Source organism: Oncorhynchus kisutch, linkage group LG28 (genome assembly GCF_002021735.2).
Source record: "Oncorhynchus kisutch isolate 150728-3 linkage group LG28, Okis_V2, whole genome shotgun sequence".
NCBI classification, from domain to species: domain Eukaryota; kingdom Metazoa; phylum Chordata; class Actinopteri; order Salmoniformes; family Salmonidae; genus Oncorhynchus; species Oncorhynchus kisutch.
Window position 1 is genome coordinate 18,558,360 of NC_034201.2, and position 25,327 is coordinate 18,583,686.

Below are 25,327 nucleotides of genomic sequence, written 5' to 3' on the forward strand. Positions count from 1 at the left end.
GGAGAAACTCCCCAAATACAGGTGTGCCAACCTTGTAGCGTCATACCCAAGAAGACTCAAGCCTGTAATCACTGCCAAAGGTGCTTTGACAAAGTACTGAGTACATGGTCTGAATACTTATGTAAATGTGATATTTCTGTAATTTATTTTGCTTTGTCATTATGGGGTATTGTGTGTAGATTGATGAGTGGGAAACAATTATTTAATCCATTTTAGAATAATGCTGTAACCTAACAAAATGTGGAAAAAGTCAAGGGGTCTGAATACTTTCCGAATGCACTGTAGGTATTCCTCTTATCTAGGTGGGTGAGGTTAGTGTTGAGTGCAATCGAGATTTCATAGTCTACGGATCTGTTGGGGCGGTATGCAAATTGCCATGGGTCTAGGTCAGGATTCCCCAACTTGTGGCCCATGGGTGATTTTATTTAGCCCCCCAAGTTTTCTTTCAAATAATTATGATTTTACTTTTTTAATCTGTTCCAAAGTATTCCCATGCTAACAGAGATATACACTGAGTGTACAAAACATTAGGAACACCTGCTCTTTCATTGACAGACTGACCAGATGAATCCAAGTGAAACCTATGATCCCTTATTGATGTCACCTGTTAAATACACTTCAATCAGTGTAGAGAGGTGACAGGTTAAAGAAGGATTTTTAAACCTTGAGATTATTGAGACTTTGAATGTGTATGTGTGCCATTCAGAAGTTGAAGGGGCAAGACAAAATATTTAAGTGCCTTTGAATGGGATATGGTAGTAGGTGCCAGGCGCACCAGTTTGAGTGTAACAAGAACTGTAGCGCTGCTGGGTTTTTCACACTCAACAGTTTCCTGTGTGTATCAAGAATGGTCCACCACACAAAGGACATCCAGCCAACTGTGAGAGGCATTGGAGTTAACATGGGTCAACATCCCTGTTGGATGCTTTCGACACCTTGTAGAGTCCATGCCTTGATGAATTCTGGCTGTTCTGAGCACAAAGGGGGGTGCAACTCAACATTAGGAAGGTGTTACTAATGTTTTGTACACTCATTGTATGTGATCCTATACAGTAAGCAAGAAATTATGTTTTAGTCAAATAGATCTGTTTGGGCTTCCTGCGGTTAATTTGCAGTACATATTATTTGCAATTATGTTCCAGTCCCCTGAACATCCACTCAATAAAAAAATTGGCCCGTGACTGAATCTAGTTGATGATCCCTGGTCTAGGGTGTCTGGGATGTTGGAGTTTATGTGTGCCATAACCAGCCTTTCAAATGACTTCATGCTTACATGTGAGTGCTACAGGGTGGTAATCATTGTGGCAGGTAGTGTTAGATTTCTTGGGAACAGGAATGATGGTGGTCAGCTTGAGACATGGGGATTAGAGACTGGGAAAAGGAGAACTGTGTGCGCGACCAATAAACTTTGATTTGGTCCGTTTCTTGGACCATACATCCATCACTAATCCAGTTAAGAAGAATTTAAACCCATATGTCCGAATGTACATCTATACTTATGTTACTCCGTTATTAATATGCAATATCTGATTGTTGTAGTAGCTGGGGAAGTTTTGACAGGACAATCAGTTTCTTACTGTTCATCTCAGGACAATGACAAAAAGTGCACAAGTCTACTGCTTTGATATTCAAGTGTATATTCCCAATAAAAATAATCAGATCATGGAATCATCAGATTGACGTCTCCCTCTATTAGCAACTGAGTGGAACAAGTCCTCTAAACGATTACCAGACTGAAGTGTAAAAATCCTATTGTATTCACTCATATCTTGCTTTCTGCATTTGAAGTACCATTAGAAGTTTTATTTAAAAAAAAATTTAAACTTAGTTTCAAGCTAAATCTTGCACTGTGGTAATGTGTCCAACTAGTGTTCCATAAAATACATTTCATAGACTACATTTATTCACACTTTTTTATTTTTATATACAAAAATTAGTGGCAAACAGGCATGACACTACACTTACTAAATGTCCACAACAATGATGGGGGAATTGTAGGCTGGCTGGCTAACCTCAAAACTACCTTCTACTATATTTACAGCACACTCTTGATTTCATCTAGCTGACTCCTTTATCAGATTATCCATGAGGTCATAATGCATCATAGTCATCGTCGTCTTCATGCTTCCTCTTCAGCGATTCGCTAGCCGAGTTCTGTGACACCATGTTGGTGGTGATGAGGATCTTTTTGGATCCGATCAGGGAGGGGTTGATGAGGACATTTTGAACCATTGGGGTGGATGGTGTGGCTGTCGGAGAACAAAAGACAAAAATATCTGAATTTATTATGAACATTTAAAATGCACATTTTATTAAGTGAATAAACAACTGAATTGAAGCGTCTGAGAGACTTGAATTCAATTCAATCGTATTGGTTACATGCGCAAAATACAACAGGTGTAGACTTTATATTAACAATAAAAACAATAACAAGGGTATATACAATGAGTACCAGTACAGAGTCAATGTGCGGGGCTACGAGGTAGTTGAGGTAATACAGTATCAAGGGGTAGGGGTAAAAGTGACTAGGTAATCAGGATATAGAACAATCATAGCAGCAGCGTATGTGAAAGTGTGTCCGTGCGTGGCATCAATAAGCATATGTGTTTGTGTGTTGTATGTACTGTGTGTTGGAGTGTCAGTGTAGTGTGTGTGTGGATAGAGTCTAGTGAGTGTGCCAGTCAAGGGAGTCAGTGCAAAACAATTAAATTAAGATAAATAAATAAATGGGAGGTCAATGTAAATAATTTTCGGTGCCTTCTGACACTTCCTGGTATAGAGGTCCTGGATGGTAGGGAATTTGGCCCCAGTGATGTACTGGGCCGTATGCACTACCCTCTGTAGTGCCTTGTGGTCGGATGCTGAACAGTTGCCATTCCAAGCTGTGATGCAGCAATTGAAGATACTCTCATTGGTGCAGCTGTAGAACTTTGAGGATCCGAGGGCCCATGCCAAATCTTTTCAGCCTCCTATGGGTGAATGAGGCATTGTCGTGCCCTCTCATGACTGTGCTTGGACTACGATAGGTCATTAGTGATGTGAACACAGGAACTTTAAGCTCTTGACCTTCTCCACTACAGCCCTGACGTAAATGCGGGTGTGTTCGGGCCTCCGTTTCCTGTAGTCTACAATAAGCTCCTTTGTCTTGCCCACGATGAGGGAGAGGTTGGTGTCCTGGCACCACACTTCCAGGGGACAGTCACTATGGTGGTCTGCTTAAAACATATACAGTGGGGCAAAAAAGTATTTAGTCAGCCACCAAAGTTCTCCGACTTAAAAAGATGAGGCCTGTAATTTTCATTATAGGTACACTTCAACTATGACAGACAAAATGAGAAAAAAATAAGAAAAAAAAATCACATTGTAGGATTTTTTATAAATTTATTTGCAAATTATGGTGGAAAATAAGTATTTGGTCAAAAACAAAAGTTTATCTCAATACTTTGTTATATACCCTTTGTTGGCAATGACAGAGGTCAAACGTTTTCTATAAGTCTTCACAAGGTTTTCACACACCGTTGCTGGTATTTTGGCCCATTCCTCCATGCAGATCTCCTCTAGAACAGTGATGTTTTGGCACAGTTGCTGGGCAACACAGACTTTCATCTCCCTCCAAAGATTTTCTATGGGGTTGAGATCTGGAGACTGGCTAGGCCACTCCAGGACCTTGAAATGCTTCTTACGAAGCCACTCCTTCGTTGCCCGGGCGGTGTGTTTGGGATCATTGTCATGCTGAAAGACCCAGCCACGTTTCATCTTCAATGCCCTTGCTGATGGAAGGAGGTTTTCACTCAAAATCTCACGATACATGGCCCCATTCATTCTTTCCTTTACACGGATCAGTCGTCCTGGTCCCTTTGCAGAAAAACAGCCCCAAAGCATGATTTTTCCACCCCCATGCTTCACAGTAGGTATGGTGTTCTTTGGATGCAACTCAGCATTCTTTGTCCTCCCCAAACACGACGAGTTGAGTTTTTACCCAAAAGTTATATTTTGGTTTCATTTGACCACATGACATTCTCCCAATCTTCTTCTGGATCATCCAAATGCTCTCTAGCAAACTTCAGACTGGCCTGGACATGTACTGGCTTAAGCAGGGGGACACGTCTGGCACTGCAGGATTTGAGTCCCTGGCGGCGTAGTGTGTTACTAATGGTAGGCTTTGTTTCTTTGGTCCCAGCTCTCTGCAGGTCATTCACTAGGTTCCCCCGTGTGGTTCTGGGATTTTTGCTCACCGTTCTTGTGATCATTTTGACCCCACGGGGTGAGATCTTGCGTGGAGCCCAAGATCGAGGGAGATTATCAGTGGTCTTGCATGTCTTCCATTTCCTAATAATTGCTCCCACAGTCTATTTCTTCAAACCAAGCTGCTTAACTATTGCAGATTCAGTCTTCCCAGCCTGGTGCAGGTCTACAATTTTGTTTCTGGTGTCCTTTGACAGCTCTTTGGTCTTGGCCATAGTGGTGTTTGGAGTGTGACTGTTTGAGGTTGTGGACAGGTGTCTTTTATACTGATAACAAGTTCAAACAGGTGCCATTAATACAGGTAACGAGTGGAGGACAGAGGAGCCTCTTAAAGAAGAAGTTACAGGTCTGTGAGAGCCAGAAATCTTGCTTGTTGGTAGGTGACCAAATACTTATTTTCCACCATAATTTGCATATAAATTCATAAAAAATCCTACAATGTGATTTTCTGGATTTTTTTTCTCATTTTGTCTGTCATAGTTGAAGTGTACCTATGATGAAAATTACAGGCCTCGCTCATCTTTTTAAGTGGGAGAACTTGCACAATTGGTGGCTGACTAAATACTTTTTTGCCCACTGTAGGTATTACAGACTCGGACAGGGAGAGGTTGAAAATGTCAGTGAAACTTGCAAGTTGGTCAGTGCATGCTCGCAGTACACGTCCTGGTAATCCATTTGGCCCCGTGGCCTTGTGAATGTTGACCTGTGTTACTCACATCGGCAGCGGAGAGCGTGATCACACAGTCTTCCGGTACAGCTGATGCTCTCATGCAAGTTTAAGTGTTATTTGCCTCGAAGCGAGCATAGAAGTAGTTTAGCTCATCTGGTAGGCTTGTGTCACTGGGCAGCTCTTGGCTGCGCTTCCCTTTGTAGTCTGTAATGGTTTGCAAGCCCCGTCACATCCGACGAGCGTCAGAGCCGGTGTAGTACGACTCAACCTTAGTCCTGTATTGATGCTTTGGCTGTTTGATGGTTCGCCGGAGAGCATAGCGGGATTTCTTATAAGCTTCCGGGTTAGTGTCCCACTCCTTGAAAGTGGCAGCTCTACCCTTTAGCTCAATGCAGATGCTGCCTGTAATCCATGGCTTCTAGTTGGGGTATGTACGTACAGTCACTGTGGGGGCAAAGTCATCAATGCAGTTATTGATGAAGCCAATGACAGATGCGGTGTACTCCTCAATGCCATTGGAAGAATCCCAGAACATATTCCAGTCTGTGCTAGCAAAACAGTCCAGTAGCTTAGCATTTGCTTCATCTTAATTTTTTATTTATCTGGTGGTTCCTGCTTTAATTTTAGCTTGTAAGCAGGAATCAGGAGGAAGGAATTATGGTCAGATTTGCCAAATGGAGGGCGAGGGAGAGCTTTGTATGCATCTCTGTGTGTGAAGTACGCAGTTGAAGTTGGATGATTACATACACCTTAGCCAAATACATTTAAACTCAGTTTCAGAATTCATGACATTTAATCCTAGTATAAAATTCCCTGTCTTAGGTCAGTTAGGATCACAACTTAATTAAAAATATGTGAAATGTCAGAATAATAGAGAATTATTTCTTTCAGCTTTTATTTCTTTCATCACATTCTCCATGGGTCAGAAGTTTACATAGACTCAATTCGTATTTGGTAGCATTGCCTTCAAATTGTTTAACTTGGGTCAAACATTTCAGGTAGCCTTCCACAAGCTCCCCACAATAAGTTTGGTGAATTTTGGCCAATTCCTCCTGACAGAGCTGGTGTAACCAAGTCAGGTTTGTAGGCCTCCTTGCTCGCACACGCTTTTTCAGTTCTACCCACACATTTTCTATAGGATTGACGTCAGGGCTTTGTGATGGCCACTCCAATACCTTGACTTTATTGTCCTTAAGCCATTTTGACACAACTTTTGGAAGTATGCTTGGGGTCATTGTCCATTTGGAAGACCCATTTGCGACCAAGCTTTAACTTCCTGAATGATGTCTTGAGATGTTGCTTCAATACATCCACATAATTTCCCAACCTCATGATGCCAACTATTTTGTGAAGTGCACCAGTCTCTCCTGCAGCAAAGCACCCCACAACATGATGCTGCCACCCCCGTGCTTCACGGCTGGGATGGTGTTCTTCGGTTTGCAAGCCTACCCCTTTTTCCTACAAACATAACAATGGTCATTATGGCCAAACAGTTATATATATTTTTTCCATCAGACCAGAGGACATTTCTCCAAAAAGTACAATCTTTGTCCCCATGTGCAGTTGCAAACCGTAGTCTGTTTTTTTCATGTTGGGTTTGGAGCAGTGGCTTCTTCCTTGCTGAGCAGCCTTTCAAGTTGTGTTGATATAGGACTCGTTGTACTGTGGATATAGATACTTTTGTACCGGTTTCCTCCAGCATCTTCACAAGGTCCTTTGCTGTTGCTCTGGGATTGATTTGTACTTTTCGCACCAAAGTACATTTATCTCTAGGAGACAGAACGTGTCTCCTTCCTGAGCAGTATGGCGGCTGTGTGGTCCCATGGTGTTTATACTTGCGTACTATTGTTTTTACAGATGAATGTGGTATCTTTGGGCATTTGGAAATTGCTCCTAAGGATGAACCAGACTTGTAGAAACTAACCGACATGCCAAAACTATAGTTTGTTAACGAGAAATTTGTGGAGTGGTTGAAAAATGAGTTTTAATGACTCCAACCTAAGTGTATGTAAACTTCCGACTTCAACTGTAGGTGGTCCATAGTTCTTTTACCTCTGCTTGCACATTTAACATGCTGATAGAAATTTGGTCAATCTTATTTAAGTTTCCCTGCATTAAAGTCCCTGGCTACTAGGAGTGCAGCCTCTGGGTGAGCAATTTCTTGTTTAGGAGTGCAGCCTCTGCCGGTACATTATATAACCAGCCAGCTGTATGTTGATATTGACGTCGTTCAGCCACGACTCCGTGAAGCATAAGATGTTACTCTTTTTAATGTCCCATTGGTAGTTGAATCTTCCCCGTAACTCGTCGATTTTATTGTCCAAAGATTGCATGTTTGCTAGCAGAATTGAGGGAAGTGGGGGTTTATTCGATCGCCTTCTCAGAAGGCAGCCCGCTCTCCGGCCTCTCTTTCTCCACCTCCACGCAGATCGGTACATTATATAACCAGCCAGCTGTATGTTGATATTGACGTCGTTCAGCCACGACTCCGTGAAGCATAAGATGTTACTCTTTTTAATGTCCCATTGGTAGTTGAATCTTCCCCGTAACTCGTCGATTTTATTGTCCAAAGATTGCATGTTTGCTAGCAGAATTGAGGGAAGTGGGGGTTTATTCGATCGCCTTCTCAGAAGGCAGCCCGCTCTCCGGCCTCTCTTTCTCCACCTCCACGCAGATCATGGGGATCTGGGCCTGCTCCCGTGGGAGCTGTATATCCTCCGCCTCGGGCTCGTCAGAGTTGTGAACGAAGAAAAAGGATTCTGCTAGTTCGTGGTGAGTAATTGCAGTCCTGATGTCTATAAGTTATTTTCGGTCATAAGAGACGGTAGCAGCAAGTTACAAATGCAGATAAACGAACAAAAGAACTATCAGTTGGGGGCACGTCTGCCTTCTGCTCCAGCGCCATCTTACCCTGCACCGGGGCGCTGGTAGAAATTAGGTCAAATGGAATTCAGTTTTTTTTATGGTCCTATACAGCTCGCTGATTAAGGTCTTAGTGCCAGCTCTAGTTTGTGACAGTAAATAAACAGCTACGAATAATACAGATAGAATACCTCATAATAGTCTGTAGTCCATACTAACTAAGGTGAGAAGAACCTTGAGACGTCTTTAATATTAGAGATCGCACAATTGGTCAGGAGCTCGTAAACCGGCCACCATTTCCTCCGGTGACATTCTCTAATGATGTAAATACATATTATAAAATTTATAAGATTACAGTAGACTCCTTCACCAGCAATCTGAAGCAAGTTAGCAGTGTGAAATTAAGGTTAGTCTTACAGGACTTGGAGGCTGCAGTCTGTGAGGATGGGATCTGAACGCTGAAGCGCTGCCCCGACAGTGACACTGGCGTCCCCACTTTGGTTGTGACTGACTGCACTGAGGGAGTGCCTGGAAACATGCAGGAAGGAAGGAGTACATGTATTTTCTGTTTCATTACAAAAACAACAGATATGGTAGCAACAGGTCTGCACACCAGGAAGCAAACCCACATCCCACTGTCAAATAAGGACTTGGAGCAGTGTGTTAAAAAAAAAAACATGTAATAAAATGACACGGTATGAGTGAAAATGTAGATTGCACAAAAGGGTCCCTCACCAAGGGTAGGCGTGCTGGGCCTGCTGGACACAGCTCCTATACTGAGGCGAGGCACTGTTATTCTCCCAGCAGATGAGGACACCTGCACAGAAGAGGAACAGTCAGAAGGATTCACAAAAGAGAACATACTGGAATAGAATACAATAAACATTGATTGCAAGTGCAGTAAAATCTGCAAAGCAGAACATAAGGCTACCTTTTTCTGTATGGACTTAAGCCTGTAGTTAGGAGCAGTAAGACAGTAACGGTCAGGGGGCAGGCGTGGCCCAGTGTATGGCTTAATCAAGGGCAGAGGGGTCTGGTTCTTCTGCCTAGCTACATCCAGCAGGAACTACACAAAGACAACATTGTCAGGAGTTAGTCTAGATCATTTATGAACATCAGAAAAAAATGTATTGTCAGTCTTGGCACTACTTTTAAATCTTACATCGCGTGGTGGTGGGGAGGTGAAGGACTGGTCCATTCGACACTGGATTGCAAGTCTTATGTCGTCAGCATCCACAATGTTCTTCTTGGCATGTGTTGCATAGATTTTGGCATCCTCAATAATAGTTGTCACATATCCTGTAAAATCAAATGATATACAAGGACAGCTGTTCATTGTCTTGATACGTTGGTGTCTTGTAACTACTAAACATGCAATATTGCACACTGAGCATAACTAACCTGAGAGAGTTGAATGTATACTTACTGTAGGTAAATTCCAGCATTTGATTAATAACTCTGGGCTCATACTCTGTTATCCCCATGTCTTTGAGGATTTGGATCATAACCTTTGCAATGGAAAAATATGAGCACATAAGCAAGAAATGCAGTATGCTGTGTGGCTGCATGGACAAACATTAAGTAGAGTAACATTTCCATGTGTTGTCATCAACTGCACTAGCTAGTTACAACAATAACAGTCAGCAGCTGACGTTAGCTTGTCCTGCTAACTAACAAGCTAGCTACCAACAAGTTACCATTCCCAATAGGCAAGTAGATGCCATTACACAACTACAACGTTAGAATGATATGGAGTTATATTGCTGGACAGCTACTCTACAAATGCACATTTACAATGAAGAGCGTCTTTTCTTCTAGTTCTAACGTTAGCTAGCTGACAAATAAATAACAAGCTAGCTAAATTACCTAGCTAGTTACCGTAGTTAGCTAACGTTAGCGAGCTCACTAGCTAGGGAACTTTGACACAATCCTGCAAAAACTAGAAACTTTAATTCAGCTGTCATAAAAGATATCTAACTAAACACTCATCACCACTGAAGCTACACTAATGAAACTATGACATCTCAGAAATTGTACCTTAGACGGTTTACTCCTACCTGTGCATCTTTAGGAACAGTTTTCGGAGAAGCCATTTTCACGTTTGACCCTTACCCCGCCCATCCACTTCCGCACAGCCGTACTAAGATAAAATCAATATGCATATAGTACCGCCACCCTCTGGTTCACCGCGTTCATGACACTTAGCTTTATTGTATATTATTTGGGGGCTTTATAAAATATACACATTTACTGCAAATGCATTGATCCAATAAAATATATAGCTAGCTATTCTATGATGCAAAAATACAACTCTAGCTGTTGTGAAATTGAAAGTGCAGGAACTGAAATAATCTCCCTAGGTGGCGCTGTGAAACTCGAGGTTGATTTAGCTGCCAGTCAACAAACACCAAATAAGAATTGACGCGTAAATAAACGATGGCTAGCTAGCCAGCTAGTTACGAATAATGTGATTACCTATCTTCTTCGAGTTTACATTTCTGTCAACGTAGGGATTTTGCATTATCAAGGTAGCTAAGCAACCATCCTGTAGGAAAGCAGACACGATTGGAGGCACGATTCCTAGACAAGTAACGTTAAGTAGATTGCTATTTGGCTGCTGGTACGTAAATCTCATAAACACTGAATAACATTTGAAATGCTGATGTTTGATAGTCAGAGCCGACAGTGGGTTTGTCGATGTCATGGTTGTTATAATGTTAGTTGGAGCTAACTTCGGTTGATGTTACCGACTAATATGCATTGTTTTTTTAATTTCCCTCTAGGAAGATGATATCCCAGGTGTTCATATTGTCCTCCAAAGGAGATCACCTCATCTACAAAGACTGTATCCTACATCATAATATCTTACCTTTCCCTCTTACACATATCCTTAATCTTCAGGCATTTCTCCCAGTGAGTTGTCAGTGGAAATGCTGTGAATAATGAATGGCCTTAACCCTGAGTTGTCAGTCCGTGGTGAAGCTGGAAAAGATGCTGTCAACAAATTCTATGAGATGGTCACTGCATTGACTGGTGGCCAGCCTCCAGTTGTAATGGTAAGTTGAAGGGTTTAGCAAATAGGCATGGTGTGGGTTTTGATCAGCCGTCTATTACGGTATAATCATAGTTTCAAACAGTAATGTGATTTCCCTCCATGGTTGCCCACAGAAACACAAGGAGCTGCATTTTGTTCACATCAGACAGGGAGGGCTCTATTGGGTTGCCACGACGAAAGCTGATGCCTCTCCCTTCACCATCATCGAGTTCCTAAATAGGTAATTGTGTCTGTAAGGAATGTATTCTACAAGTAGCTTTCTGTGTATTTAATATCTCATTTGGTGTGCATCAGTCTCTCCACAACAACCTGATTTACAGGTTGGCCTCTACTGTGTGTGTGTGTGTGTGTGTGTGTGTGTGTGTGTGTGTGTGTGTGTGTGTGTGCATTAATGTTTTGCTTACTGTGTGTCACAGATTAACAGCCCTGGTTAAGGACTACTGTGGTTGTCTGTCAGAGAAGTCTGTCCAGATGAACTTTGCTCTCATTTATGAGCTGTTGGATGAGGTAGTGGTGAGTATTCTCTCTCCTCTGGCATCCATCTTTATGCCATTTTGAAGGCCCTATATTTGGTCCTAGTTATCCATGCCTATCTCCATTCCTCCTTATTCCCACTGTCATCTATTTTCCTCCCTCTCTCTCGTCCCACCTTTCTCTCACTTTATCCCCATCAGGACTTTGGTTACATTCAGACGACCTCTACTGATATCCTGAAGAACTTCATCCAGACTGAGGCGGTCAGCTCCAAACCCTTCAGCTTGTTTGACCTTAGTAACGTGGGGCTGGTAAGACACCAATGCATGGTCCCAATCACACTGACTCTTCGGGCTGCCCTGAAAATAAGTGCACTGGGTCCCATTTGCTAACATTTCCTGGTTATCTGCTTTTTAACCTTAACATGTTGAGCCCTACTTACTCCGCTCTTTTATTCCACTTTCTTTTCCCTCCTGGTCAGTTTGGAGCAGACACCCAGCAGAATAAAGTGGCCCCCAGTGCAGCTGCCACACGGCCCATCGTGTCAAGTCAAGGAGAACAGGTAAAGAATGTGTCTACTGCTGGATGTTATGGGCTATTCCTAGGTGCTAGTGTGTTGATCGATGAAGATGTACAGATATGTATGAATTCTTTGTATATATGTATTCAACAACTTGTTTTTTCCCTTCTGTCTTCAGGGAGGCAAAAATGAGATATTTGTGGATGTGATTGAACGGATGTCTGTAGTCATTGGTGCCAATGTAAGTATCACTGATTACATGGTGGAGCCATGCATATGATCAGTATCTCTTCCTTAAAGGTCAAGTCTCTCTATATATGTGAAAATGGCGCATTTCTATGATCTGTAGTTAAGAGGATAAGAAGAACGGTCCTAAAAAAACGCTGCTCTGTCCATCCAATTGGCGACAGATTTTCATGTGAATATTCTAAAATCGGCATAAAGAAAATATGTGCATTTTCCCACCAGTGGTGTGTTTCTACCAAATGTTTGTATTTCAATATTTGCATATAAATGCGTTTCGACCTCCATTTCTCACAAAAAAAAACAGAAGAATAACAAAAAAATTGTCTGCATTATTTACACAATATGACTTTACTCACAAAAACTGTGGAGGGAAACGTAGTTAGTTATATCACAGGGTAGGATTAAACGTTTTCAAATATTGTGATTTTCAAAACCTGTAACGAGTTTCTTGCTCTCCAAGTCACCACACATCTCATAGTGTTTGAAAATCACTGTTGTAACTTCTGATGAGGTCATTGGGTAGAACCAATTATATTATTATATAATTATGTTCTATATTTTTTCTTCAAGGCATAGAAATGCGCTGTTTTCGCATCTCCGGCTTGGTGCTGGAGATCATGAATATGAGCTTGAAAAGGGGCAGAGTTGCACTTTAACCTATACTTACTTTCTGTCCTTTCCATTTATCTCTCTCAAAGCAATTAATTCCCTCACTGTTCTCCAGGGAGTTCTGATGAAGGCAGACATTGAGGGAGAGATCAGAGTGAAGTGTTACATGCCAAGTTGCTCAGGTGAGTTTTCGTGTTTCAAGTCTTCATTTTGAATGATAAGCTGCCAGAGTAGGTACGGTAAATAGAGGGCAAGTACAAATCCAAATTCCTCCGTGTCAAATTCTCATCACTTTCTCTCCCTTTCCCCCTCTACTCTGTTCCTCACCCTGTTGATAGAGATGCGGATTGGACTGAATGAAGAGTTCAGCATAGGAAAGTCCCAGCTGAGCGGTTGGTACCATCCCTTTGCAAATACTACATCCTTCACTGGCAATATTAGTCAATTTTATAAGATCAGCAGTCACTGTGCTGACTGTATGGGTGACCTGAATGATTACTACACTTCCTGTAAAATCCTGCATAAGATGAATATAAGGCCATTGTATTAAAACGTATGATTCCCTGCCACGGCATTGATTGTCATAATGGATGATATTGACCTTTAGTTGTACTCTTATCCATGTTGTGGAAGAGCACAGTCACTATGGGCTGAATTCCCATGGATTCATATTTGCACACATTCTCGTTCAGCTCTCTCATTGACATCAAGGCATTACACAAAAGTCTGCTATCGACTTTTATTCAAATTAGGATTCTGCCATATATTCCAAATGTAATTTCCCTTCCCCCACCCTCTCTCCTCTCAGGTTATGGGGCAGCTGTTCGTGTGGATGAGTGCAGCTTCCACCAGGCTGTCAGGCTGGATGAGTTTGACACCTATAGAATTCTGAAAGTGTGTCCCAGCCAAGGAGAGGTGCTCATGGAATTTACTAAATCACACACACAAACACTACAACAATACTTGTATCTCACTGTTATATAAACCAATTTATTCTCTCAGTTTCTTACAAACATTTTCCTTCTCTAGCAAACAGTGATGCAATACCAGTTGTGTGATGACCTGCCCACAGCCCCTCCATTCCGTCTATTCCCTTCTATAGAGAGGGACAGTGGTGGCAGGTACAGAACCCTGTTCATTCATGTTGGGTAGAGAACCCTTTACCGGAACCATATCAAAATATGTAGAACACACAGATTTCCCTTACTCTTTGATGACAGTCATTTTAACTTCCCCATTTTACTAACTTGAGTGTTGGGAAATGAAGTCTTTAAACAACCCAACCACCACCCTTAACACACACTTGTTCTTCCCCTGTAGGTTGTTGATGTACCTGAAGCTGCGGTGTGACCTGCCCCCAAAGAGGTCAGTTCTCCATTAACAGGAAATGCTTATTTGCTGTTATCTTCTGTATGTTGAGAATGTAGAGTTTGCATGGAGCATATGTGGTAGTCATTGAACACTTTATCATGTTGTATGATGCACATTATAATAGTTTAATAACATATGATCGTGTAGTCTGTCAGTGTGATTGTCCTTGCCTTCTCTGACTGGGCTGCAACTTAGGTCCCTCTGTCACTGAGGCAATCTCTTTTCTCTTACAGCGCTGCTATTAATGTTTCTATTACAATACCGGTACCCAAGGGCTCGCTCCGGTGAGAAGAAACTCCTTTTTCTATCTCATGTTCCCTCCATCTTTTGCTTTCTCTCACTCACTACATAACAAGCTCCCCCTCCTCTCTCTTTTCTCACCCTCTTTGTTCTCCAGTCTCTCTCAGGAGTTGAGCAGCCCAGACCAGAGTGCTGAGCTGCAGCCAAAAAACAAGGCTGTCCATTGGGAGATCCCTCGCTTCCCTGGGGGCGCACAGCTCTCCGCCCTGTTCAAGGTGACTAAACATATCCGAACAACAATGGGAAACATGGAAATAGTAGATACTGGTAGTGTGAGAGTATAATAGGCCAGTTTCAATGATTATGATGTCAGGAAATTAGGAACTTCTTATCAATCAAGAAGAATCACCTCTCTGCACACGTGTTTGCTGTAGATCAAATTGTTAGGTGCAGATCAGGTTCTCAAAATCCATGAGCCATTTCGCATAGAGCAATGATGCATATGCAGACAGCATCGGATGGTTACCATGCAGTACCATTCAAAAGTTTGGACATAACTACTCATTCAACGTTTTTTCTTTATTTGTACTATTTTCTACATTGTAGAATAATAGTGAAGACATCAAAGGTATGAAATAACACATATGGAATCATGTAGTAACCAAAAAAGTGTTAAACAAATCAAAATATTTTATTTTACATTTGAGATTCTTCAAAGTAGCCACCCTTTGCTTTATTGACAGCTTTGCACACTCTCGGCATTCTCTCAACCTGCTTCATGAGGAGTGTTTTTCCAACTGTCTTGAGCACTTGTTGGCTGCTTTTCCTTCACTCTGCGGTCCAACTCATCCCAAACCATCTCAATTGGGTTGAGGTCGGGTGATTGTGGAGGCCAGGTCATCTGATGCAGCACGCCATCACTCTCCTTCTTGGTCAAATAGCCCTTGCACAGCCTGGAGGTGTGTTTTGGGTCATTGTCCTGTTGAAAAACAAATGATAGTCCCACTAAGAGCAAACCAGATGAGATGGCGTATCGATGCAGAATGCAGCCATGCTGGCTAAGTGTACCTTGAATTCAAAATAAATCACACAATGTCACCAGCAAAGCACACCCACAACATCACTCCTCCACCATGCTTCACGGTGGGAACCACACATGTGGAGATCATACGTTCACCTACTCTGCGTCTCACAAAGACACAGCGGTTAGAACCAAACATCTCAGATTTGGACTCATCAGACCAAAGGACAGATTTCCACCAGTCTAATGTCCATTGCTCATGTTTCTTGGCCCAAGCAAGTCTCTTCTTATTATTTATTTATTTATTTATTATTTTACCTTTTATTTAACTAGGCAAGTCAGTTAAGAACAAATTATTATTTTCAATGACGGCCTAGGAACAGTGGGTTAACTGCCTGTTCAGGGGTAGAACGACAGATTTGTACCTTGTCAGCTCAGGTGTTTGAACTTGCAACCTTCCGGTTACTAGTCCAACGCTCTAACTACTAGGCTACCCTTGGTGTCCTTTAGTAGTGGTTTCTTTGCAGCAATTCGACCATGAAGGCCTGATTCACACAGTCTCCTCTGAACAGTTGATGTTGAGTTGTCTGTTACTTGAACTCTGTGAAGCATTTATTTGGGCTGCAATCTGAGGTGCAGTTAATTGGCCATTTTTGAGGCTGGTAACTCTAATTAACTTATCCTCTGCAGCAGAGGTAACTCTGGGTCTTCCTTTCCTGTGGCGGGCCTCATGAGAGCCAGTTTTATCATAGCGCTTGATGGTTTTTGCGACTGCACTTGAAGAAAGTTCTTGAAATTTTCCAGATTGACTGACATTCATGTCTTAAAGTAACGATGGACTGTCGTTTCTCTTTGCTTATTTGAGCTGTTCTTGCTGTAGGGTTAGGGTTATCTTCTGTATACCAACCCTACCTTGTCACAACACAACTGATTGGCTCAAACGCATTAAGAAGGAAAGAAATTCCACAAATGAACTTTTAACAAGGCATACCTTTTAATTGAAATGCATGCGCTGGTTGAGAGAATACCATGTGAGAGAATACCATGTGTGTGCAAAGCTGTCATCAAGGCAAAGGGTGGCTACTTTGAAGAATCTCAAATATAAAATATTTTGATTTGTTTTACAATTTCTTTGGTTTCTACATGATTCCATATGTGTTATTTCATAGTTTTAATGTCTTCATATTTATTCTACAATGTAGAAAATAGTAAAATAAAGAAAAAACCTTGAATGAGTAGGTGTGTCCAAACTGTTGACTGGTCTTGAATGAGTAGGTGTGTCCAAACTGTTGACTGGTCTTGAATGAGTAGGTGTGTCCAAACTTCTGACTGGTCTTGAATGAGTAGGTGTGTCCAAACTGTTGACTGGTCTTGAATGAGTAGGTGTGTCCAAACTTCTGACTGGTCTTGTACGTTAGTGGAAACTTTGCAAGTGCATTATATGCCCCTAATAGTAGATAGACAACTTTATATGATTGACCAACATGCTGACCACTTCCTCTCTCTCTCTCTGTACATTCAGCTGGAGGTCTCTGGCCTTAGCGCTGCCTCATTACAGGAAGTGGGACCGGTCAGTCTGAGCTTTGAGCTGCCGAAGTACACCAGCACAGGACTGCAAATTAGATTCCTCCGCCTGTCCCCGATACAGCCTGGACCGTCGCAACGCTGGGTCCGCTATGTAACCCATTCAGACTCGTATACCATCCGTATCTGATACGGACATACAGTACATACACACACCATTGATCAGTCAGACTCTGGCTTACTCTCAGTACAGATGTGAGCCCGATATTGACTGCCTGAAAACGTCAAGGGACTTTTGTATCAAATGTTTATTCTGTATATGGCGGAGTGACCCAATACAAATCTACTACAACAAAAAGTTACCCCTACATTTCACTATTGTCATTATATTATGTAATGTGGGAAATCATTCAGGAAAGTCTATGAATGTACATAAAAACATATTCAGCACATTTGAGTTTCTGTAATGCAGGGATAATCAGGATCAATATACAAATAACCAGGACCAACCCCTGGAGGTCCGCAGAGGTACTGCAGGGGGTCCACAGCTAGATAAATAGTATGTGTGTGTATATATATATATATATGTATATATATATATACAGTACCAGTCAAAACACCTACTCATTCAAGGGTTTTTTTTTATTTTAACTATTTTCTACATTGTAGAATAATAGTGAAGACATCAAACTATAAAATAACACATATGTAACCAAAAAAGTGTTAAAACAAAATATATTTGAGATTCTTCAAAGTAGCCACCCTTTGCCTTGAGTCCACCTGGGGTAAATTCAATTGATTGGACATGATTTGGAAAGGCACACACCTGTCTATATAAGATCCCATAGTTGATAGTGCATGTCAGAGCAAAAACTAAGCCATGAGGTTGAAGGAATTCTGTCTATAGAGCTCCGAAACAGGATTGTGCTGAGACACAAATTTGGGGAAGGGTGCCAAAAAACATCTGCTGCATTGAAAGTCCCCAAGAACACAGTCGCCTCCATCATTCTTAAATGGAAGAAGTTTGGAACCACCAAGACTCTTCCTAGAGCTGGCCGCTCGGCCAAACTGAGCAATCGGGGGAGAAGGGCCTTGGTTAGGGAGGTGACCAAGAACCCGATGGTCACTCTGACAGAGCTCCAGAGTTCCTCTGTGGAGAAGGGGGAACCTTCCAGAAGGACAACCATCTTTGCAGCACTCCACCAATCAGGTCTTTATGGTAGAGTGGCCAGACGGAAGCAACGCCTCAGTAAAAAGGCACATGACAGCCCGCTTGGAGTTTGCCAAAAGTCACCTAAAGGACTCTCAGACCATGAGAAACAAGATTCTCTGCGGTGAAGTATGGTGGTGGCAGCATCATGCTGTGGGGATGGGTTTCAGCGGCAGGGACTGGGATACTAGTCCGGATTGAGAGAAAGATGAACAGAGCAAAGTACAGAGAGATCCTTGATGAAAACCTGCTCCAGAGCGCTCAGGACCTCAGACTGGGGTGAAGGTTCACCTTCCAACAGGACAACGACCCTAAGCACACAGCCAAGTCAAGACAGGAGTGGCTTCGGGACAAGTCTCTGATTGTCTTTGAGTAGCCCAGCCAGAGCCCAGACTTGAACCCGGTCGAACATCTCTGGAGAGACCTGAAAATAGCTGTGCAGCAACGCTCCCCATCCAACCTGACAAAGCTTGCAGAGAAGAATGGGAGAAACCTAAATATAGGTGTGCCAAGCTTGTAGCGTCATACCTCATTTGCAAATATTTGGAAAAAACTGTTTTCCCTTTGTCATTATGGCGTATTGTGTTTAGATTGATGGGGGAAAATGTAATCAATTTTAGAATAAGGCTGTAACGTAACAAAGTGGAAAAAGGGAAGGGGTTTGAATACTTTCCGAATGCACTGTATAGTGGTGTATGACTCCAAGATTTTTGGAGTCGACTCATACTCCTGTGGTTGGAGTCGACTCTTGCTCAACTCTCAAAACACGCTGAAACTGATGTGCATACAGCACCTCATTGCAGAGTCCTACTCGGCAGTAGCGGTATATGGGTAAAATCACTAGAGAAGCGCTGTTTGCTCTACAACCTGTTAATTCATATGCCTTGCGACTGACAAGTTAGCCAAAAGGCAGAGACCATAAGAAGGCAGAATAAATTCAACCACACCTTTTGTTTTATCACAAAACTGGATAGCAACCTCTGTCCATTGAAGTCCACAAATTGCATGTACAGTATCAAACAGTTACATGGCCTACAGCATGGTTAAGGTAGTTTAATGTTTACGACTTTTTGGACCACTAAACAACTATTGATTTAGAACCACAGAGAGTTACCGCAAGTCGCAAAGAAAACAGGAGTTGCCTCTACTATTCCAGCACCATTTACATATCTAATACAATGACAACTAAATGATACCAAAAACGATTTAGTCCAATCAACGTAAGTTAAATATGATGTAGCTGTCCATGGTTCTAATTTCTCTGTGTGTGTGTGTGTGTGTGTGTGTGTGTGTGTGTGTGTGTGTGTGTGTGTGTGTGTGTGTGTGTGTGTGTGTGTGTGTGTGTGTGTGTGTGTGTGTGCGCTTTTGTGCAAGTAGGAAAAAACTGTTGACTCACCCTACTTGTAGAGAAATGCTAATGCCATCCTCTTCTCTTTCATTTTGATGAAACGGTCTATCACTCTGTCATACAGTACAAGCTTTTGTTTTTTGTTGTCCCAGGCTACCTGGCTAAAATGCTTGCTTGCTTGCATTTCCATTCATGGGCAACATTAGCTAGTTAACATTAGCCTTCTACATATTGAACTTCCATCCTCTCAGTTCAGGGGCACAACAATGTGTGAATTAATGGTTGGATCAGAATCACTGTTATAATCATTGGCCAGTACGGAGATTTTAAGTAAAACCACAAGTCCAAATCTCTATTTCCATCCATGGCTAATTTAGACAACAACACAACGAGATGCAACAATTCAAGTTTTTCTGTCAATGATGTGTGCTCTCAATGGGATTTGATAGGAGTGAAGCCAAATCCAAGCTGGCTTCCCTTGACACTTTTTTGTGGAGCACCAGGACCATTCAATAAACTCGCTCAGTTTAGCTCGATGCTGATTGGCTAAATATTCATACTTTTTTTTGTCAAGGGAGGTAAGATGCTCGCTGGCTTCCCTTGCCTTCAATGCTATGGGCGGCAACAATGTCATACTCGTTTGGACCAGACAGCATCAGATAGATGGCCTACACGTAGAGAGACAAGAGGGGCGCTGTTTCCAGTGAGAACGCACATTCAGCCTCTTGCGAATTTAAGGGAAATTATGAAACAGAGTTAAAAGAGATTATTTATGTTTTTATATTTTTTGTCTTTTTTTGGGAAGCCTGGCTACCCTTGCTACTAGGAAGACTACATTTGCGTTCTAAAGGACTGACATGAGCATGATGCTGCCCATTTCTCATACATTTAGCCTATAAAAGGCCTATATCAAATCAAAGTGTATTTGTCATGTTCGCCGAATACAACATATGTAGACCTTACATTGAAATGCTTACTTACAAGCCCTAACCAGCAGTTCAATTTTTAAGTAAGAAATTGGTATTAGGTAAAGAAAAAAACGTTAAATGACAGTGAAAATAACAGTAGCGAGGTTATATACAGGTGTTACCGGTACAGAGTCAATGTGCGGGGGCACCGGTTAGTTGGGCTAATTTGAGGTAATATGTACATGTAGTTTAATGTATAGTTTAATGTGACTAAGCATAGATGATAAACAGAGTAGCAGAAATGTGAAAGAGGGGGAGGGGGTGGCGGGACACAATGCAAATAGTCCGGCATAGAATGTAGTAGTAGCGTAAAAGAGAGGAGGGGGGGGCAATGCAAATAGTCCGGGTAGCCATTTGATTACCTGTTCAGGAGTCTTATGGCATGGGGGTAAAAGCTGTTGAGAAGCCTCTTGGACCTAGACTTGGCGCTCCGGTACCGCTTGCCATGCGGTAGCAGAGAGAACAGTCTTTGACTGGGTTGGCTATGGTTGTTGACCTATTTGTATGGCCTTTCTCTGACACCGCCTGGTGTAGAGGTCCTGGATGGCATCTTGTTTGAATATAGAAGGTAACGTGTAGGAACTAAAATATTTCAGTGATATTTCTGCAGTGTGTAGACTTGACGGATCCCATGGGATGATGCGGCACACTCTGCTGATAAACCTATTTTTTGCCTTGGTATAGCTCTATTCGGACTGGTTTTACTAGAGATGTTGGTTTTGTAATTGTTATACAAGCATGTGCGCTATTCCACGGCTCGATTCACACAATATTTGTTTTTCAAAACTCCCCTGTAATTCAAAATGTTTTCAAATTGGATTGACTCTTATGACGGAAGCATGGAGGGTTTTGTTGTGGCGTAAAGCTATTTGATGTCTAGACGATAATAGGCAACACTGGTAACTCTTATTTGGCTGCCAAATGTATAGGTCTCCCCATAATATTTAAATTGATGAAGTGCGATCATAGGCTAATCATTATTTTAACGATCCATGTCCTTCCTAATAACGATGCCCCCCACCCTGCTGATTTGAGCTTCTGAACCATATTTGCACATGATTGTGTTTGTGGATGAGAAAGTGAACATGCCTTTTCCAAAAAGTTTTGCAGAAATAGTATAGTGCTTTGCGATGTCGCTATCATCCTCTAGGTTTTCACGCCAACCCTAATCTAGCGCGTCTGATTCAATAATTAGCTGGTTGATAAACTGATCAGGTTAGTTACAACTGGGGTTGGAGCGAAGACCTACAGGAATTTAGCTCTCAGAGAATAAGGTTGGAGAGCCCTGACCTAGGACATCAACAGCCAACCAGTGTTTCATTAAATAATCTATAGGCACAAGTGTTTATTGCACATTTAGGCCTAATTAAACTGATGCTGTTGGCGATTTTCAACTTCAATTCACTGGCACTATGAAGAATAGCTTAACCATACTCATTTATAGCCTAATATATACTTTTGGTGAATTTACGAGGCATTGCTAGACATGCCATTGCTACACTGAACAAAAATATAAACGCAGCATACAACAACTTCAAAGATTTGACAGAGTTACAGTTAATATAAGGAAATCAGTCAATCAAAAATAAATTCATTAGGCCCTAACCTATGGATTTCACATGACTGGGAATTCAGATATGCATCTGTTGGTTCTCACAAAATGTAGGGGAAAGGATCAGTTAAATGAAACAATCTGAAAACCAGTCAGTATCTGACCACCATTTGCCTCATGCAACGTGACACATCTTCTTCGCATAGATTTGATCAGGCTGTTGATTCACGCTGTCTGCCATCTGCCCGGTACAGTTGAAACCAGGATTCATCCGTGAAGACCACACTTCTCCAGTGTGCCAGCAGCCATCGAATGTGAGCATTTGTCCACTGATGCCCGTTACTACGCCGAACTGCAAACGTGACCAACACTTTACAGGTTGCGTTTTATATTTTTGTTCAGTGTGTATATAATGTGTCACCCTCACTTTCTTCCTGTATTTTCTCTCTCTCTTCGTGTCTTCTCTCTCACGCGATTCTAGGTGTGGTATCCCAGCTGATTGTCTGTTTAAAGGTTACTGTGCATATAAGTACACAGAAGTATGAAAGGTGAAGACCACTGTGTGTGGAACTACAACTTGAGAAACAGCAGCACCAGCAACAGCTTTGGGATAAGGGAAAACTCACAGTAAAATCCCTGCCTTACGTTTTTGTAACACAGAGAAATAAAACTTGATTGTCTTCATTACTTCATTGATGCACTGGTACAGTATGAGCCAAAATGTGTATTTTTAATAAGGTTTTCCAGAACAATCCTCATTCCATGCAATCTCACACATTGATCTTGTGTTTATATCAGATCATCAAAAGGTTCTACAGCTGCACCACCGAGAGCATGGTTGCATCACTGCCTGGTATGGCAAATGCTCGGCCTCCGACCACAAGGCACTACAGAGTGTGTGTGTACGGCCCAGTACGTCACTAGGGCCAAGCTTCCTGCCATCCAGGACGTCTATATCAGGCGGTGTCAGAGGAAGCTCTAAAAATTGTCAAAGACTCCAGCCACCCTAGTCATAGACTGTTATCTCTGCTACCGCACGGCAAGCGGTACCGGAGCGCCAAATCAAGGTCCAAAAGTCTTCTTAACTGCTTCTACCCCCAAGTCACAAGACTCCTGAACAGCTAATCAAAGGGCTACCCAGACCCCTATTTTACGCTGCTGCTACTCTCTGTTTATTATCTATGCAAAGTCACTTTAACTCTACCTACATGTACATATAACCTTGACTAGCCGGTGGCCCCGCACATTGACTCTGTACCGGTACCCCCTGTGTATTGACTCTGTACCGGTACCCCCTGTATATAGACTCTGTACCGGTACCCCCTGTGTATAGACTCTGTACCGGTACCCCCTGTGTATAGACTCTGTACCGGTACCCCCTGTGTATTGACTCTGTACCGGTACCCCCTGTATATAGACTCTGTACCGGTACCCCCTGTGTATAGACTCTGTACCGGTACCCCCTGTGTATAGACTCTGTACCGGTACCCCCTGTGTATAGACTCTGTACCGGTACCCCCTGTATATAGACTCCACATTGACTCTGTACCGGTACCCCCTGTGTATAGACTCCACATTGACTCTGTACCGGTACCCCCTGTATATAGACTCCACATTGACTCTGTACCGGTACCCCCTGTGTATAGCCTCCACATTGACTCTGTACCGGTACCCCCTGTGTATAGCCTCCACATTGACTCTGTACCGGTACCCCCTGTATATAGACTCTGTACAGGTACCCCCTGTGTATAGACTCTGTACCGGTACCCCCTGTATATAGACTCTGTACAGGTACCCCCTGTGTATAGCCTTGCTTGTTATTTTACTGCTGCTGTTTAATTATTTGTTGCTTTTTTCTATTTTTTACTTAACACATTTAAAATATTTTCTTAACTTCTTAAAGCATTGTTGGTTAATGGCTTGTAAGTAAGCATTTCACTGTAAGGTCTACACCTGTTGTAATCGGTGCATGTGACAAATAACATTTTATTTGTCACATGTATATATGTATGATGAAAATGAATAATAATAATTAACCTTTGCGAAGTGAATTGTCTGTGTACAGTGCAACAGACACTCAAAGTGAAATACAGTTTACATGGAAATGACACATTGAGACACATTTAATTGCAAAGTGATCTTTCATATAATTGATATACATTTTAATTACTGATACCTCCACTATGCTCACATGTTCTTGACCTGATTTGTTTTATGTTGTTTGCACAGCCAACGCTCTCACAGGAGTATTTACATGAACATTCCTGCTGGCCTACTTTTCCAAAAATCCATTCATACCACAGAAACATAACCATTGAAGGTTGGCCTTTCTCAGTTAGGTACGGAAATCCATTAATCCAATCCTAATCTCATGGCCATCCCACACTTGAACTGGATGCAGAGATTTGTCAAATCCCGTACAACAATCGCAGGTCCTGCAGCCAGGCAGCCACTTCCTGTAGTTCAGGAACAGGATGTGATGCCATCAGGCGAGGCCAGCCATCTTGTTGAGCAGGGCCTTCTGGTTCGCAGTGGGTTGGAGTAGCCCTGAAAACGAGGAGGAGGGAAGAAAATAGGATAACAGAAACAGTTAATTTTACAATTGTAAACTACCCTGACGGTGTCTCCAGTAATGACACTTCTGCAATATATATATTTACTATATTTACTTTCATTGTACTGGTGTGAGTATATAGTCTGTCACTGCTACATGTTTCCACGATGATATTGAATTACCTACCATCATCTCGGCCAAGGGCACGATGGCCAACAGCAACTTTATGGCGAATCTGGATGTCCCGGATGGCCCCTCGCCCTTGAGCTAGGTCATCCGGCACGAGGCTCAGGTGCTCCTCCCCCACCGTCACCTCCAGTGTCATCACAGGCTCCAACACCTGCCCCCCGCCTGCCTCAGAGCCTACAGAAATGGACAAACACAACACTGTTACTACTGTAGTATTACTATCACCAACAAACATGCTACTGTATTGCTAATGCCTTTTTTCTTCTATGGGCACTCACAAACCACTGAGGAGACTACAGTACATAGGCAGAGATCATCTCACATTGTGTACACAACTCTATCAAAGGTGTTCCTGTGCAGGTGTTAATGTACAGTACTAGTACTAGTCAAAAGCTTGGACACACCTACTCATTCAAGGGTTTTTCTTTATTTTACTATTTTTACTATTTTATAATAGTGAAGAAATCAAAACAATGAAATAGCACAGATGGAATCATGTAGTAACCAAAAAAAAGTGTTAATTGTACATTTGAGATTCATTAAAGTAGCCACTCTTTGCCTTGATGACAGCTTTGCACAAGTTTGGTATTCTCTCAACCAGCTTCATGAGGTAGTCACCTGGAATGCATTTCTATTTAACAGGTGTCTTGAGAAAAGTAAATTTGTGGA

At 42.2% G+C, this 25,327-nt stretch overlaps 2 protein-coding genes across 5 annotated transcripts; one reads left to right on the plus strand and one right to left on the minus strand.

Moving 5' to 3' along the window:
- Positions 1–1,895: 1,895 nt before the first annotated feature.
- On the minus strand, positions 1,896–9,942 carry taf9 (TAF9 RNA polymerase II, TATA box binding protein (TBP)-associated factor). 2 transcript variants are annotated; one of them, XM_020464886.2, is made up of 7 exons: positions 9,835–9,942; positions 9,204–9,285; positions 8,940–9,076; positions 8,709–8,843; positions 8,513–8,594; positions 8,195–8,305; positions 1,896–2,249 (listed from the first exon to the last, which is right to left on the minus strand). In XM_020464886.2, exons 1-7 carry the CDS (start codon positions 9,868–9,870, stop codon positions 2,092–2,094), a joined length of 741 nt encoding a protein of 246 aa, XP_020320475.1. In that variant the 5' UTR covers positions 9,871–9,942; the 3' UTR covers positions 1,896–2,091. The 2 variants fall into 2 exon arrangements, with proteins under 2 accessions (XP_020320475.1, XP_020320476.1); XM_020464887.2 differs by having other exon boundaries at positions 9,815–9,878.
- Positions 9,943–10,159: 217 nt separating this feature from the next.
- ap4m1 (adaptor related protein complex 4 subunit mu 1) lies at positions 10,160–17,289 on the plus strand. 3 transcript variants are annotated; one of them, XM_020464880.2, is made up of 16 exons: positions 10,160–10,397; positions 10,561–10,622; positions 10,748–10,833; positions 10,946–11,052; positions 11,249–11,345; positions 11,507–11,617; positions 11,788–11,868; positions 12,005–12,067; positions 12,797–12,863; positions 13,020–13,073; positions 13,490–13,596; positions 13,711–13,802; positions 14,002–14,046; positions 14,286–14,336; positions 14,450–14,567; positions 16,836–17,289. In XM_020464880.2, exons 2-16 carry the CDS (start codon positions 10,565–10,567, stop codon positions 17,025–17,027), a joined length of 1,329 nt encoding a protein of 442 aa, XP_020320469.1. In that variant the 5' UTR covers positions 10,160–10,397; positions 10,561–10,564; the 3' UTR covers positions 17,028–17,289. The 3 variants fall into 3 exon arrangements, with proteins under 3 accessions (XP_020320469.1, XP_020320471.1, XP_020320470.1); XM_020464881.2 differs by having other exon boundaries at positions 10,171–10,305; XM_020464882.2 differs by lacking the exon at positions 14,286–14,336 and having other exon boundaries at positions 10,165–10,397.
- Positions 17,290–25,327: the final 8,038 nt, after the last annotated feature.